General features: G+C 40.8%; 2 protein-coding genes across 2 annotated transcripts; both read right to left on the bottom strand.

Annotated features, from left to right (window-relative positions):
- Positions 1 to 680: 680 nt before the first annotated feature.
- On the bottom strand, positions 681 to 1,376 carry LOC143363789 (uncharacterized). Its single transcript, XM_076804321.1, has one exon. The coding sequence runs from the start codon at positions 1,374 to 1,376 to the stop codon at positions 681 to 683; it is 696 nt and encodes a 231-aa protein (XP_076660436.1).
- A 133-nt stretch (positions 1,377 to 1,509) lies between these two features.
- LOC143363792 (uncharacterized) lies at positions 1,510 to 6,561 on the bottom strand. Its single transcript, XM_076804324.1, has one exon. It carries the CDS (start codon positions 6,559 to 6,561, stop codon positions 1,510 to 1,512), a length of 5,052 nt encoding a protein of 1,683 aa, XP_076660439.1.
- Between the last annotated feature and the right edge of the window lie 10,649 nt (positions 6,562 to 17,210).

The following is a 17,210-nucleotide window of genomic DNA, read 5'->3' as shown; positions in this document are numbered from 1 at the left end:
AAGAGAGCTCTCTTACCGTTAATACTCAAGTCTCTGCGCGTAGTGATCCACAGCAGAGTTCCACTGGAACTCTGCACAATTGCCGGCTGGCCCATAGGGCACTCCTCTGCCGGCAGCACTACGGCTAGCCTTGCAATCCGTCCCAGCTTCGGGATTCACTGGAAAGGAGCTTCAAAGCTGCCAATGCCCTTGGATCTGTGAGCCGGCCTGGGAGGATTCAAGTATTGCCGAACCGAGTGCGAAACCAAATCTCCTATTACCCGGAATCACTCGCGTGAGCATTCAAACCAAAAAAGCAACTCAATTTTCAATTACGAACTATCGCATGAAGGACCCGAGTCGACTCTCTCCTTCTGACAAGTAAATTCAACCTTTTTTCTCAACACACTCTTTCTTTGTTTTCGACCGTTTCCACAACAACGCCTGCTTGTCAATCGCGACCACCGTGAATCGCTCGCTAGACTCGCATATATATCTACATGACGCGATTATCGTCTTCCTTCGCGTTGATACGATCGACATTACAAAATCGCCGCGAACACTCCGCCCGCCTTCGTCATCAGACGAACTACACACCATAATTTGAGAACATCGATCAACTCGGTTTGTTTCTACATGGTATATAATTTTAATACAATAATCAAATTAAAATGACGTACGCAATACAAATTATAACTAGCTCAACTGTCTTTGTCCCCACAAGTCGATTCGTTCGACTTTTCGGAACTGTGTTGAATAAAAAGAGGACACAGGCGTGCGATATGTCGTCGCAAATTTGACGTAGCCGTTTTAACGGTGACGACTCTAACTAACCCGTCTGAACCGGGATGAACCTCTATCACACGTCCCAAAGGCCATTTCGAAGGCGGATAACGATCATCGCGTAATAAAACTAATTGTCCAATTGCAAAATTCTTAGTTTGACCTCGCCATTTTGAACGCTCTTGCAAATGTTGTATATATTCTGATGACCACCGCTTCCAAAAATCATTTCGAATGGCTTGAAGCAGATGAAAACGTTCTAAACAGTTTTCCGGTACATTGGAATAATCTTTATCAGGAATTAAACCAGGAATTTCGCCGATCAAAAAATGTGCAGGTGTCAAAACCCGTAAATCGTCAATATCAGAATTTAAAGGACATATTGGACGTGAGTTTAGACACAATTCTATTTCGGCGAGCACTGTAGAAAACTCTTCGAAAGTTAATATTCTATCACCGAGGACACGCTTGAGATGATACTTCACAGATCTTACTCCAGCCTCCCACAAACCTCCGTAATGAGAAGAATTCGCTGGAATAAATGTCCAAGATGTTCCATCATTCGCAAGAGACGCAGCAACGCTTTTATAAAATTCAGAACCTGATTTAAACATACTTCGCAACTCTTTATCAGCAGCTTGAAAAGTAGTTGCATTGTCAGAAAAAAGATTCGTACAAATTCCGCGTCTACTCGCAAAACGTTTATAAGCGGCGAGAAAAATCTTAGTTGTAAGATCGCTAACCGCTTCAAGATGTATCGCTCGCGACGCAAAACATATATTCATACATATATTCTGATGACCACCGCTTCCAAAAATCATTTCGAATGGCTTGAAGCAGATGAAAACGTTCTAAACAGTTTTCCGGTACATTGGAATAATCTTTATCAGGAATTAAACCAGGAATTTCGCCGATCAAAAAATGTGCAGGTGTCAAAACCCGTAAATCGTCAATATCAGAATTTAAAGGACATATTGGACGTGAGTTTAGACACAATTCTATTTCGGCGAGCACTGTAGAAAACTCTTCGAAAGTTAATATTCTATCACCGAGGACACGCTTGAGATGATACTTCACAGATCTTACTCCAGCCTCCCACAAACCTCCGTAATGAGGAGAATTCGCTGGAATAAATGTCCAAGATGTTCCATCATTCGCAAGAGACGCAGCAACGCTTTTATAAAATTCAGAACCTGATTTAAACATACTTCGCAACTCTTTATCAGCAGCTTGAAAAGTAGTTGCATTGTCAGAAAAAAGATTCGTACAAATTCCGCGTCTACTCGCAAAACGTTTATAAGCGGCGAGAAAAATCTTAGTTGTAAGATCGCTAACCGCTTCAAGATGTATCGCTCGCGACGCAAAACAGATAACGAGCACTATATATCCCTTATAAGATTTGTGCCCTCGACCCTTAGAGCTTTTAATTTGAAAGGGACCGGCATAATCTAGACCTGACGTCGAAAATGGTCGAGCCGGAGTCACTCGTGAGACAGGCAAATTACCCATCATCTGATGAGCTAGACGTGGTTTGTTGCGTTGACAAACTATACAGTTCCTGATCGCAGTCTTAACTAAACGATTTCGACCCAAAATCCACGCATATTGCATCACAATATTAGAAGTAAGTGTTGGTCCCCCGTGAAAACATTTCCGATGCGCGTACCGTACTAATAAGCGACTAAGTGTCGAATCTCGCGGCAAAATCAGCGGATGTTTCTTTTCGTGAGGTAAACTTGAATTTCCAAGACGACCTCCTACCCGTAATAAACGATCCGTCTCATCATACATCGGATTTAAACTACATAAACCGTTGCGTTTAGGTAACGGCTTCCCATGTGATAAGAGTTCAATTTCTGATGCAAATGCGTGATTTTGAGCTAATCTAAACACAACATTTCGGGCCTCGTTCAATTCTATGGCTGTGAGATAAACAGGCAATGGAGTTAAACTACTTTTGCGTCTCTTAAGAACATTGAATGGACGTAAACAATATGCTACAACACGAATTAACAGAGAAAAGGAGGAAAATCTACAGAAAAGTTCTGGTTCGCTCACAATTTGATCAACATGTAATACTTGAGGAGACGATGCCATCTTGGGCCAATGCTCGTCAGTCTTCACTAACCAATCAGGCCCGTTCCACCATAAATTACAATTGATCAAATTAGAGGGTTTACAACCTCGTGTCGCCAAATCTGCCGGATTCTCACGAGTCGGTACATGTGCCCAAATAACATTAGGTAATTCAGTCTGGATATAGGATACCCGATTCGCAACAAAGGTCTTCCAGCTACACGGATGTTTTCGAAGCCAAGTCAAAACAATTTGACTATCGGTCCACGCAAACATTGGGAAACCTTGCAAAAATTCCAAACCTTTTACATAACGCAAAAGTTTTACGAGCAACACTGCCCCGCACAACTCAAGATTCGGTATGCTCACAGTTTTGACAGGTGATACCTTGCATTTTGCAGTTAACAAAGAAACATGTACGCGATTGTTATCGTCAATCATTCGAATATAGACAACTGCAGCGAAAGCCCGCGATGAAGCGTCAGAAAATCCGTGAATCTGTGCATGTGAATTTAAAGATGCACCTAACCATCGGTTAATGGTTAACTTCGATAGCTCAGAAAGCGAACTGCAATACTGGAGCCATCGTTCTCGAAGGTCTATAGGTAACGTCTCGTCCCAATCGCATTTTACAATCCAAAGATCTTGCATTAAAATTTTAGCTGTAACCGTTATCGGCGCGAGCCACCCCAAAGGATCAAATAAACGCGCGATGTTTGATAAAACAGTTCGTTTCGTCATTGCTTTAACCAGCTCTTCGAAATTTACAGCGACAAAACTGAATTCATCAGACGTTGGATTCCAACGAATACCTAGAGCTTTCACTAATTCGTCATCTGCGATGCTTTTTTGGTCAATGTTCTCATATTGCGAAGATTTCGTAGGCAACAAATCATTATGATTCGCGGCCCACTTGTCGAGTTCAATTCCTGCTGTACGTAACATATCGACTAGTTCTTGACGCGTTTTCAAGGCATCAGAGAGATCATCTGCTCCGGCAAATATATCGTCTACATACGTATTAGAATTTAGGCAAGCAGCACCGAGTGGAAATCGAGCACCCTCATCGATTGCTACTTGCTGAAGTGTGCGAATCGCATGGTAAGGAGCACATGCTGTGCCATAAGTCACTGTTGTGAGACGATAATCAACAGGGGGATCCGAATGACTAGGAGACCATACGATTCGTTGAAAATCTCTCTGTTCCGACGCAACATAAATCTGACGAAACATCTTAACAACATCGGTCGTGAATACGAAGTGGTATCGACGCCAATTCAATAAAATTAGACATAAATCGCGTTGAAGAGCAGGGCCTTTCATAAGGAAATCGTTTGGACAACGTCCTCCTTTATTCTTCCGAGATGCGTCAAAAACAACCCGGATCTTTGATCGCACCACCGCATGATGCGGAAAATACCACGCCTTCGAGTTGTTAATTTCATTAAACGAGACGCGTTCCATGTGACCAAGATCCTCATAAACGCTCATAAACTTCCGATAAGCGATTGCTAAGTCAGGATCACGATCAAAACGTCGATGAATTGAAGCTAAACATTTCAAAGCCATAAATCGAGTCTCGACTCCGACTTCTGGAGGATCTGAATTGAAAGGCAGACGTACAACATAACGTCCATTGGTATCTCGAAAGTGTGTATCCCTAAACAATCTTTCGCAAGCATCATCTTTAGAATCAAGAGTCGCAATTATTGGTGGTAACTCTTCGAGGATCCAAAAACGTTGTAACGATATATCTAAGTCGTCTTCCCAAACACTGTGATACGCCTGAAGATGCTCAGAAGTTTCCGCCCGCCGTGAAATATCCGCGGACACTGTACCGGAAATTATCCAGCCTAACGCTGTATCTTGGGCAACTAAAGATGAATCAGAAAATCTTTTCAACCCTGACTTCAATAGCTGTCCGTAAACATCTGCGCCTAAAATAATATCTACAGAATCAGGAACATAGAACAATGGATCTGCCAAAGATAAATCAGCAAACATTCCAATATCGATCTCCATTAACCTACGTGTTGGAAGCTGCGACGTTAATTTTGACAAAACAAAGGCATTGACTTCAAACTTAGTTGACGGATCGACAACAGACTGAAATATTAGCTGCGTTGCAGCCTTAGCTGTTCCTGCTGAACTGGCTCCGAGCCCGGCCAACGACATATTGACGCGACGTTTCTCTAATCCTAAAAGATTCGTGATAAAACTGGAAACAAACGAAGCCTCCGAACCTTGATCAAGCAAAGCTCGAACACGTGTCCGTGAACCTTGTGGCCCTATCAGCATTATCTGAGCAGTCGCTAATAAAACTGAACGCTTACGAGATATCACATTCGCAGTATGCACATGTACACTCGAGACCTTTGCTGAAACTCCAGTCTTAGACTCGTCCGAATTGCTTGATTTCGATTCCGGAATTGAATTCTTAGTAAAGCTGGTGAAAACTTTGTCAGAATGGAGCAAAGAATGATGCCTTCCCTTACAGCTCGAACATCTAGTAGAAAAAGAGCAATTAGCAACTCTATGAGCACCGAGACAATTAAAACAAAGCCGCAAGCGAAGTACTTCAGCGCGACGTTCAGAAACATTCTTTGCTTTGAATTTATTGCACTTAAAAATGCGATGGGGACCAGAACATATCACACATTTAAATTTACCGTCTGTTGAAAACGACGTAGACGCATGAAATACCTTTCGAGATCCTGATATTGGTTTAGATAAAATTGCTTTCTTGACATTATCACCCTGTTCAGAAGTGAGCATACAGAGTGTCTGTGCACGATTCTCTAAAAACTCAGTTAAATCGGAAAACCTTGGAAATCTACCGAGAGCATCCTCCTCGGTCGAGTTCCCATCATAATTTAAAATTACCTGACGATCCTTCTTACTTAACTCTGTTTCCCAAGCCTTTCGCGAATCGGGATCCAGACGTGAAGCTACTATATACACTAACCAAACATCCCAATGATCAACTGGCATTTTCAAATTCGATAACGCACGCACAATACGCTGAGATTCGTCCGCAAGCAAACGCATTTCACCCGCAGACTCCCTTTTCATATGAGAAAGATTCATTAACGCTCGCAAATGACTGTAAACTATTAATCTAGGATTATGAAAACGCGCCTTCAAAGCCCGCCAAGTCGTCGCATAATTCGCGTTGGTAGTGGTAACATCCTTCACAAGATCCGCGGCAGAATCTTTCAAACAACTTTTAAGATATTGCAATTTCGTGGCGTCAGATAAACGCGGCGCATTATGAACTAGGGTAGTAAACAGATCGCAAAAATTCTCCCAATCCTCGTAACGACCCGCAAATGTCGGTAAATCTAATTTTGGTAACTTCGCGGGGCGTGTATCATCATTGATTACAGAAGCGGTATTTGAAGTTCCGGTATTACTTGAACTGCTGTCTAATTCTGACCTTGTGGTGAGAAGAAAATCAAGCGCGTCCTCGTATGTTGCTTGTAGACGAGCAAACACATTTTCCGTGATGTAGACATCGTTCAGGGCATCCTCTCGGACGACAATTTCTTCATGTGTGGCACGCGCCTTGCTCCAAATCTCAGTCAGTGAATTGACTCGTGATGAAATAATGTTTGAATTCAAACTATCGCGAGATCTCTCTCGCAATCGACTACTGGTCAATTCAATTTCCGCTGAGCGAGAATTCTGTAGCGCAATGAGCTTTCGTAACGACGTAGGAGCCATTGCAAAAGAAAACTTTGTTGTCAAATGCAACCAAAACTCTTATCTTCTCTTAACACGACTAAGCAAAAAATAAACTCGACCAAAGAAATTCGTATCGTCAATGATATTTGAACAAAACACGAAAACTGAAAACAAATCGCCGATCGAAAAAAAAAAGAAATGTCACTTGAATATGCATCGCAACGTGAACATTGAATCATCGAAATGAAGACAGCCAACTAATATCGTATATAATTAACGACTCTTGCAATGACTCCTCAAACACACTCGACTTCACAATCGATTGAAAGTATCCAGTGAATATAACCATACAATCCCGATAAACTCGAACATTGTTCCTCACCCGGAGCACCAAAATGTTTTTCAATCATTTAAAAGACAGGATTCATAGAAGTTCAGATTAAACAATGTTCGAACTTATACTAGAATGAAATACACAATTTCCCGGTTGAACAAATTCTTGCTTCGGCATAAAAACCTCGACGGATTACGAGGAAAAGCCAAAGCAAGATGCAATAAATTTATTCTATTAAGCAACTACAAGAATTTCGCCGTACGAAAGCCCAGTATCAAATAGTGTTTAAATATAGATAACGAGGTTAGAAAATCGGCGTTTCAAGCAATTTACATGCTAAAGGACATTTTAGTCTAAAACTAAGAGAGCTCTCTTACCGTTAATACTCAAGTCTCTGCGCGTAGTGATCCACAGCAGAGTTCCACTGGAACTCTGCACAATTGCCGGCTGGCCCATAGGGCACTCCTCTGCCGGCAGCACTACGGCTAGCCTTGCAATCCGTCCCAGCTTCGGGATTCACTGGAAAGGAGCTTCAAAGCTGCCAATGCCCTTGGATCTGTGAGCCGGCCTGGGAGGATTCAAGTATTGCCGAACCGAGTGCGAAACCAAATCTCCTATTACCCGGAATCACTCGCGTGAGCATTCAAACCAAAAAAGCAACTCAATTTTCAATTACGAACTATCGCATGAAGGACCCGAGTCGACTCTCTCCTTCTGACAAGTAAATTCAACCTTTTTTCTCAACACACTCTTTCTTTGTTTTCGACCGTTTCCACAACAACGCCTGCTTGTCAATCGCGACCACCGTGAATCGCTCGCTAGACTCGCATATATATCTACATGACGCGATTATCGTCTTCCTTCGCGATGATACGATCGACATTACAAAATCGCCGCGAACAGATAGGATAGAGGATACGATAGGATAGAGGGTAGGATAGGATAGAGGGTAGGATAGGATAGAGGATACGATAGAGGATAGGATAGAGGATAGGATAGGATAGGATAGAGAATAGGATAGGATACATGGTATTATAGGGTAGAGGATAGGATAGGGTAGAGGATAGAATACAGGATTGGATAGGATGGAGGATAGGAAACGATAGAGGATAGGATAGGATAGAGTATAGGATTGGATTGAGGATAGGATAGGATAGAGGATAGAATAGGATAGAGGATAGGATAGGATAGAGGATAGGATAGGATAGAGTATAGGATAGGATAGAGGATAGGATAGGATAGGATAGAGGATAGGATAGGATAGAGGATAGGATAGGATAGAGGATAGGATAGGATAGAGGATAGGATAGGATAGAGGATCGGATAGGATAGAGGATAGGATAGGATAGAGGATAGGATAGGATAGGATAGAGGATAGAATAGGATAGGATAGAGGATATTACAGGATAGAGGATAGGATTGAATTGAGGATAGGATTGGATAGAGGATAGGATAGGATAGAGAATTTGATAGGATAGAGGATTGGATAGGATAGAGGATAGGATAGGGGATTGATAGGATAGAGATTAGGATGGGATAGAGGATATTATAGGATAGAGGATAGGATAGGATAGAGGATATGATAAGATAGAGGATAGGATAGAATAGAGGACAGGATAGGATAGAGGATAAATTAGGATAGAGGATAGGATAGGATAGAGGATAGGATAGGATAGGATAGAGAATAGGATAGGATAGAGGATAGGATAGGATAGAGGATAGGACAGGATAGAGGATAGGATAGGATAGAGGATAGGATAGGATAGAGGATAGGATAGGATAGGATAGGATAGAGGATAGGATAGGATAGGATAGAGGATAGAATAGGATAGGATAGAGGATATTACAGGATAGAGGATAGGATTGAATTGAGGATAGGATTGGATAGAGGATAGGATAGGATAGAGAATTTGATAGGATAGAGGATTGGATAGGATAGAGGATAGGATAGGGGATTGATAGGATAGAGATTAGGATGGGATAGAGGATATTATAGGATAGAGGATAGGATAGGATAGAGGATATGATAAGATAGAGGATAGGATAGAATAGAGGACAGGATAGGATAGAGGATAAATTAGGATAGAGGATAGGATAGGATAGAGGATAGGATAGGATAGGATAGAGAATAGGATAGGATAGAGGATAGGATAGGATAGAGGATAGGACAGGATAGAGGATAGGATAGGATAGAGGATAGGATAGGATAGAGGATAGGATAGGATAGGATAGGATAGAGGATAGGATAGGATAGAGGATAGGATAGGATAGAGGATAGGATAGGATAGAGGATAGGATAGGATAGAGGATAGGATAGGATAGAGGATAGGATAGGATAGAGGATAGGATAGGATAGAGGATAGGATAGGATAGAGGATAGGATAGGATAGAGGATAGGATAGGATAGAGGATAGGATAGGATAGAGGATAGGATAGGATAGAGGATAGGATAGGATAGAGGATAGGATAGGATAGAGGATAGGATAGGATAGAGGATAGGATAGGATAGAGGATAGGATAGGATAGAGGATAGGATAGGATAGAGGATAGGATAGGATAGGATAGAGGATAGGATAGGATAGAGGATCGGATAGGATAGAGGATAGGATAGGATAGAGGATAGGATAGGATAGGATAGAGGATAGAATAGGATAGGATAGAGGATATTACAGGATAGAGGATAGGATTGAATTGAGGATAGGATTGGATAGAGGATAGGATAGGATAGAGAATTTGATAGGATAGAGGATTGGATAGGATAGAGGATAGGATAGGGGATTGATAGGATAGAGATTAGGATGGGATAGAGGATATTATAGGATATAGGATAGGATAGGATAGAGGATATGATAAGATAGAGGATAGGATAGAATAGAGGACAGGATAGGATAGAGGATAAATTAGGATAGAGGATAGGATAGGATAGAGAATAGGATAGGATAGAGGATAGGTTAGGATTGAGGATAGGATAGGATTAAGGATAGGATATGGGATAGGATAGGATAGAGTATAGGATTGGATAGTGGATAGGATAGGATAGAGCATACGATAGAGGATAGGATAGGATAGGATAGAGAATAGGATAGGATACATGGTATTACAGGGTAGAGGATAGGATAGGGGATTGGATAGGATAGAGTATAGGATAGGATAGAGCATACGATAGGATAGAGGATAGGATAGGAGAGAGGATAGGATGGTATAGAGTATAGGATAGGATTTCATAAATGATAGGATAGGATAGAGGATAGGATAGAATTGAGGATATGATAGAATTGGGGATAGGATAGCATAGAGGATAGGATAGAATACGGGATACGATAGGATTGAGGCTAGGATAGGATAGAGGATACGATAGGATAGAGGGTAGGATAGGATAGAGGATACGATAGAGGATAGGATAGAGGATAGGATAGGATAGGATAGAGAATAGGATAGGATACATGGTATTATAGGGTAGAGGATAGGATAGGGTAGAGGATAGAATACAGGATTGGATAGGATAGAGGATAGGAAACGATAGAGGATAGGATAGGATAGAGTATAGGATAGGATTGAGGATAGGATAGGATAGAGGATAGAATAGGATAGAGGATAGGATAGGATAGAGGATAGGATAGGATAGAGTATAGGATAGGATAGAGGATAGGATAGGATAGAGGATAGGATAGAGGATAGGATAGGATAGGATAGAGAATAGGATAGGATACATGGTATTATAGGGTAGAGGATAGGATAGGGTAGAGGATAGGATAGGGGATTGGATAGGATAGAGTATAGGATAGGATAGAGTATATTATTGGATTGAGTATATTATTGGATTGAGGATAGGATAGGATAGTGGATAGGATAAGATAGAGGATAGGATAGAATAGAGTACAGGATAGGATAGAGGATAGGATACAGGATTGGATAGGACAGAGGATAGGATAGGATAGAGCATACGATAGTGGATAGGATAGGATAGAGGATAGGATAGGATAGAGGATAGGATAGGATAGAGGATAGGACAGGATAGAGGATAGGATAGGATAGAGGATAGGATAGGATAGGATAGAGGATAGGATAGGATAGGATAGAGGATAGGATAGGATAGAGGATAGGATAGGATAGAGGATAGGATAGGATAGAGGATAGGATAGGATAGATTATAGGATAGGATAGAGGATAGGATAAGATAGAGGATAGGATAGGATAGAGGATAGGATAGGATAGAGGATCGGATAGGATAGAGGATAGGATAGGATAGAGGATAGGATAGGATAGAGGATAGGATAGGGGATTGATAGGATAGAGATTAGGATGGGATAGAGGATATTATAGGATACAGGATAGGATTGAATTGAGGATAGGATTGGATAGAGGATAGGATAGGATAGAGAATTTGATAGGATAGAGGATTGGATAGGATAGAGGATAGGATAGGGGATTGATAGGATAGAGATTAGGATGGGATAGAGGATATTATAGGATATAGGATAGGATAGGATAGAGGATATGATAAGATAGAGGATAGGATAGAATAGAGGACAGGATAGGATAGAGGATAAATTAGGATAGAGGATAGGATAGGATAGAGAATAGGATAGGATAGAGGATAGGTTAGGATTGAGGATAGGATAGGATTAAGGATAGGATATGGGATAGGATAGGATAGAGTATAGGATTGGATAGTGGATAGGATAGGATAGAGCATACGATAGAGGATAGGATAGGATAGGATAGAGAATAGGATAGGATACATGGTATTACAGGGTAGAGGATAGGATAGGGGATTGGATAGGATAGAGTATAGGATAGGATAGAGCATACGATAGGATAGAGGATAGGATAGGAGAGAGGATAGGATGGTATAGAGTATAGGATAGGATTTCATAAATGATAGGATAGGATAGAGGATAGGATAGAATTGAGGATATGATAGAATTGGGGATAGGATAGCATAGAGGATAGGATAGAATACGGGATACGATAGGATTCAGGCTAGGATAGGATAGAGGATACGATAGGATAGAGGGTAGGATAGGATAGAGGATACGATAGAGGACAGGATAGAGGATAGGATAGGATAGGATAGAGAATAGGATAGGATACATGGTATTATAGGGTAGAGGATAGGATAGGGTAGAGGATAGAATACAGGATTGGATAGGATAGAGGATAGGAAACGATAGAGGATAGGATAGGATAGAGTATAGGATTGGATTGAGGATAGGATAGGATAGAGGATAGAATAGGATAGAGGATAGGATAGGATAGAGGATAGGATAGGATAGAGTATAGGATAGGATAGAGGATAGGATAGGATAGAGGATAGGATAGAGGATAGGATAGAGGATAGGATAGGATAGGATAGAGAATAGGATAGGATACATGGTATTATAGGGTAGAGGATAGGATAGGGTAGAGGATAGGATAGGGGATTGGATAGGATAGAGGATAGGATAGGATAGAGCATACGATAGTGGATAGGATAGGATAGAGGATAGGATAGGATAGAGTATATTATTGGATTGAGTATATTATTGGATTGAGGATAGGATAGGATAGTGGATAGGATAAGATAGAGGATAGGATAGAATAGAGGACAGGATAGGATAGAGGATAGGATACAGGATTGGATAGGACAGAGGATAGGATAGGATAGAGCATACGATAGTGGATAGGATAGGATAGAGGATAGGATAGAGGATTGGATAGGATAGAGGATAGGATACGATAGAGGATAGGATAGGATGGAGTATAGGATTGGATTGAGGATAGGATAGGATAGTGGATAGGATAAGATAGAGGGTAGGATAGAATAGAGGACAGGATAGGATAGTGGATAGGACACGATAGAAGATACGATATTATAGAGGAAAGGATAGGATAGAGGATAGGATAGAATAGACAATTAGATAGTATAGAGGATAGGATAGGATAGAGGATAGGATAGGGGATTGATAGGATAGAGATTAGGATGGGATAGAGGATATTATAGGATACAGGATAGGATAGGATAGAGGATAGGATAGGATGGAGGATAGGATAGGATAGGATAGAGAATAGGATAGGATACATGATATTCTAGGGTAGAGGATAGGATAGGGGATTGGATAGGATAGAGGATAGGATAGGATAGAGCATACGATAGTGGATAGGATAGGATAGGATAGAGAATAGGATAGGATACATGGTATTATAGGGTAGAGGATAGGATAGGGTAGAGGATAGGATAGGGGATTGGATAGGATAGAGGATAGGATAGGATAGGATAGAGAATAGGATAGGATACATGGTATTATAGGGTAGAGGATAGGATAGGGTAGAGGATAGGATAGGGGATTGGATAGGATAGAGGATAGGATAGGATAGAGCATACGATAGTGGATAGGATAGGATAGAGGATAGGATAGGATAGAGTATATTATTGGATTGAGGATAGGATAGGATAGTGGATAGGATAAGATAGAGGATAGGATAGAATAGAGTACAGGATAGGATAGAGGATAGGATACAGGATTGGATAGGACAGAGGATAGGATAGGATAGAGCATACGATAGTGGATAGGATAGGATAGAGGATAGGATAGGATAGAGAATATTATAATATAGAAGATAGGATAGGATAGAGTATAGGATAGAGGATTGGATAGGATAGAGGATAGGATACGATAGAGGATAGGATACGATAGAGGATAGGATAGGATAGAGTATAGGATTGGATTGAGGATGGGATAGGATAGTGGATAGGATAAGATAGAGGGTAGGATAGAATAGAGGACAGGATAGGATAGTGGATAGGACACGATAGAAGATACGATATTATAGAGGAAAGGATAGGATAGAGGATAGGATAGAATAGACAATTAGATAGGATAGAGGATAGGATAGGATAGAGGATAGGATAGGGGATTGATAGGATAGAGATTAGGATGGGATAGAGGATATTATAGGATACAGGATAGGATAGGATAGAGGATAGGATAGGATGGAGGATAGGATAGGATAGGATAGAGAATAGGATAGGATACATGATATTCTAGGGTATCGGATAGGATAGGGGATTGGATAGGATAGAGGATAGGATAGGATAGAGCATACGATAGTGGATAGGATAGGATAGGATAGAGAATAGGATAGGATAGAAGATAGGATAGGATAGAGTATAGGATAGGATAGAGGATAGGATAGGATTGAGGAGAGGATAGGATAGAGGATAGGATAGGATAGAGGATAGGATAGGATAGAGGATAGGATAGGATAGAGAATAGGATAGGATACATGGTATTATAGGGTAGAGAATAGGATAGGGGATTGGATAGGATAGAGGATAGGATAGTATAGAGCATACGATAGTGGATAGGATAGGATAGAGGATAGGATAGGATTGAGGATAGGATAGGATTCAGGAGAGGATAGGATAGAGGATAGGATAGGATAGAGGATAGGATCGGATAGAGGATAGGATAGGATAGAGAATAGGATAGGATAGAGGATAGGATAGGATAGAGGATACGATATGATAGGATATGAGATTGAATAGGATAGAGGATAGGATAGGATAGAGGATAGGATAGGATAGGATTCAGGATGGGATAGGATTGAGGATAGGATAGGAGAGAGGATAGGATAGGATAGAGGATACTATAGGATAGAGGATACGATAGGATTGAGGATAGGATAGGAATGAGGATAGGATAGGATTGAGGATAGGATAGGAATGAGGATAGGATAGGATTGAGGATAGGATAGGGGATTGGATAGGATGGAGGATAGGATACGATAGAAGATAGGATACGATAGACGATAGGATATGATAGAGGATAGGATAGGATATGAGATTGAATAGGATAGACGATAGAGGATAGAGAATAGGATAGGATGGAGGATAGGACAGAGGATAGGATACGATAAGAGGATAGGATAGGATTGAGGATAGGATAGGATTGAGGATAGGATAGGATAGAGGATAAGGTAGGATAGAGGATAGGATAGGATAGAGTATAGGATTAGATAGAGGATAGGATAGAGGATAGGATAGGATAGAGGATAGGATAGAGCAGAGTACAGGATAGGATAGAGGATAAGATAGGATTGAGGATAGGATAGGATTCAGGAGAGGAAAGGATAGAGGATAGGATAGGATAGAGGATAGGATAGGATAGAGGATAGGATAGAGGATTTGATAGTATAGAGGATAGGATACGATAGAGGATAGGATACAATAGAGTATAGGATTGGATTGAGGATAGGATAGGATAGAGGATAGAATAGGATAGAGAATAGGATAGGATTGAGGAGAGGATAGGATAGAGGATAGGATAGGATAGAGGATAGGATAGGATAGAGGATAGGATAGGATTGAGGATAGGATAGGATTCAGGAGAGGAAAGGATAGAGGATAGGATAGGATAGAGGATAGGATAGGATAGAGGATAGGATAGAGGATTTGATAGTATAGAGGATAGGATACGATAGAGGATAGGATACAATAGAGTATAGGATTGGATTGAGGATAGGATAGGATAGAGGATAGAATAGGATAGAGAATAGGATAGGATTGAGGAGAGGATAGGATAGAGGATAGGATAGGATAGAGGATAGGATATGATAGAGGATAGGATAGAGGATAGGATAGAGGATAGGATAGGATAGGATAGAGGATAGAAGAGACGATATTACAGAGGAAAGGATAGGATAGAGAATAGGATAGGATGGAGGATAGGATAGAGGATAGGATACGATAAGAGGATAGGATAGGATAGACGATAGGATAGGATTGAGGATAGGATAGGATAGAGGATAGGATATGATAGATGATAGGATAGGATAGAGGATAGGATAGGATAGAGGATAGGATATGATAGATGATAGGATAGGATAGAGGATAGGATAGGATAGGATTCAGGATAGGATAGGATTGAGGATAGGATAGGAGAGATGATAGGATAGGATAGAGGATAGGATGGGATAGAGGATAGGATAGAGGATAGGATAGGATAGAGGATAGGATAGGATAGAGGATAGGATAGGATAGAGGATAGGATATGATAGAGGATAGGATATAATAGAGGATAGGATTAGTAAGAGCATAGGATTAGTAAGAGCATAGGATAGGATAGAGGATAGGATAGCATAGAGGATAGGATATGATAGAGGATAGGATTACTAAGAGCATAGGATAGGATAGAGGATTTGATAGCATAGATGATAGGATAGGATGGAGGATAGGATTGGATAGAGGATAGGATAGGATAGAGGATAGGATAGGATAGAGGATAGGATAGGATAGAGGATAGGATAGGATAGAGGATAGGATAGGATAGAGGATAGGATAGGATAGAGGATAGGATATAATAGAGGATAGGATTAGTAAGAGCATAGGATAGGATAGAGGATAGGATATAATAGGATAGAGGATAGGATAGGATAGAGGATAGGATATGATAGAGGATAGGATAGGATAGAGGAAAGGATAGGATAGAGGATAGGATAGGATAGAGGACAGGATAGGATAGAGGATAGGATTGGATAGAGGATCGGATAGGATAGAGGATAGGATAGGATAGAGGATAGGATAAGTAAGAGGATAGGATAGGATAGAGGATAGGATAGACGAAAGGATAGGATTGATGATGGGATAGGATAGAGGATAGGATAGGATAGAGGATAGGATAGGGTAGAGGATAGGATAGGATAGAGGATAGGATAGGATAGAGGAAAGGATAGGATAGAGGATAGGATAGGATAGAGGATAGGATAAGAAAGAGGATAGGATAGGATAGAGGATAGGATAGACGAAAGGATAGGATTGATGATGGGATAGGATAGAGGATAGGATAGGATAGAGGATAGGATTGGATAGAGGATAGGATAGGATAGAGGATAGGATAGGATAGAGGATAGGATAGGATAGAGGATAGGATAGGATAGAGGATAGGATAGGATAGAGGATAGGATAGGATAGAGGATAGGATAGGATAGAGGATAGGATATAATAGAGGATAGGATTAGTAAGAGCATAGGATAGGATAGAGGATAGGATAGGATAGATGAGAGGCTAGGATAGAGGATAGGATAGGATAGAGGAAAGGATAGGATAGAGGATAGGATAGGATAGAGGATAGGATATGATAGATGATAGGATATAATAGAGGATAGGATTAGTAAGAGCATAGGATTAGTAAGAGCATAGGATAGGATAGAGGATAGGATAGCATAGAGGATAGGATACGATAGAGGATAGGATAGGACAGAGGATAAGATTGGATAGAGGATAGGATAGGATAGAGGATAGGATAGGATAGAGGATAGGATATGATAGAGGATAGGATTACTAAGAGCATAGGATAGGATAGAGGATAGGATA

This window comes from Halictus rubicundus, unplaced genomic scaffold (assembly GCF_050948215.1).
Source record: "Halictus rubicundus isolate RS-2024b unplaced genomic scaffold, iyHalRubi1_principal scaffold0127, whole genome shotgun sequence".
NCBI lineage: Eukaryota > Metazoa > Arthropoda > Insecta > Hymenoptera > Halictidae > Halictus > Halictus rubicundus.
This window is presented reverse-complemented; position numbering and strand designations above follow the sequence as displayed.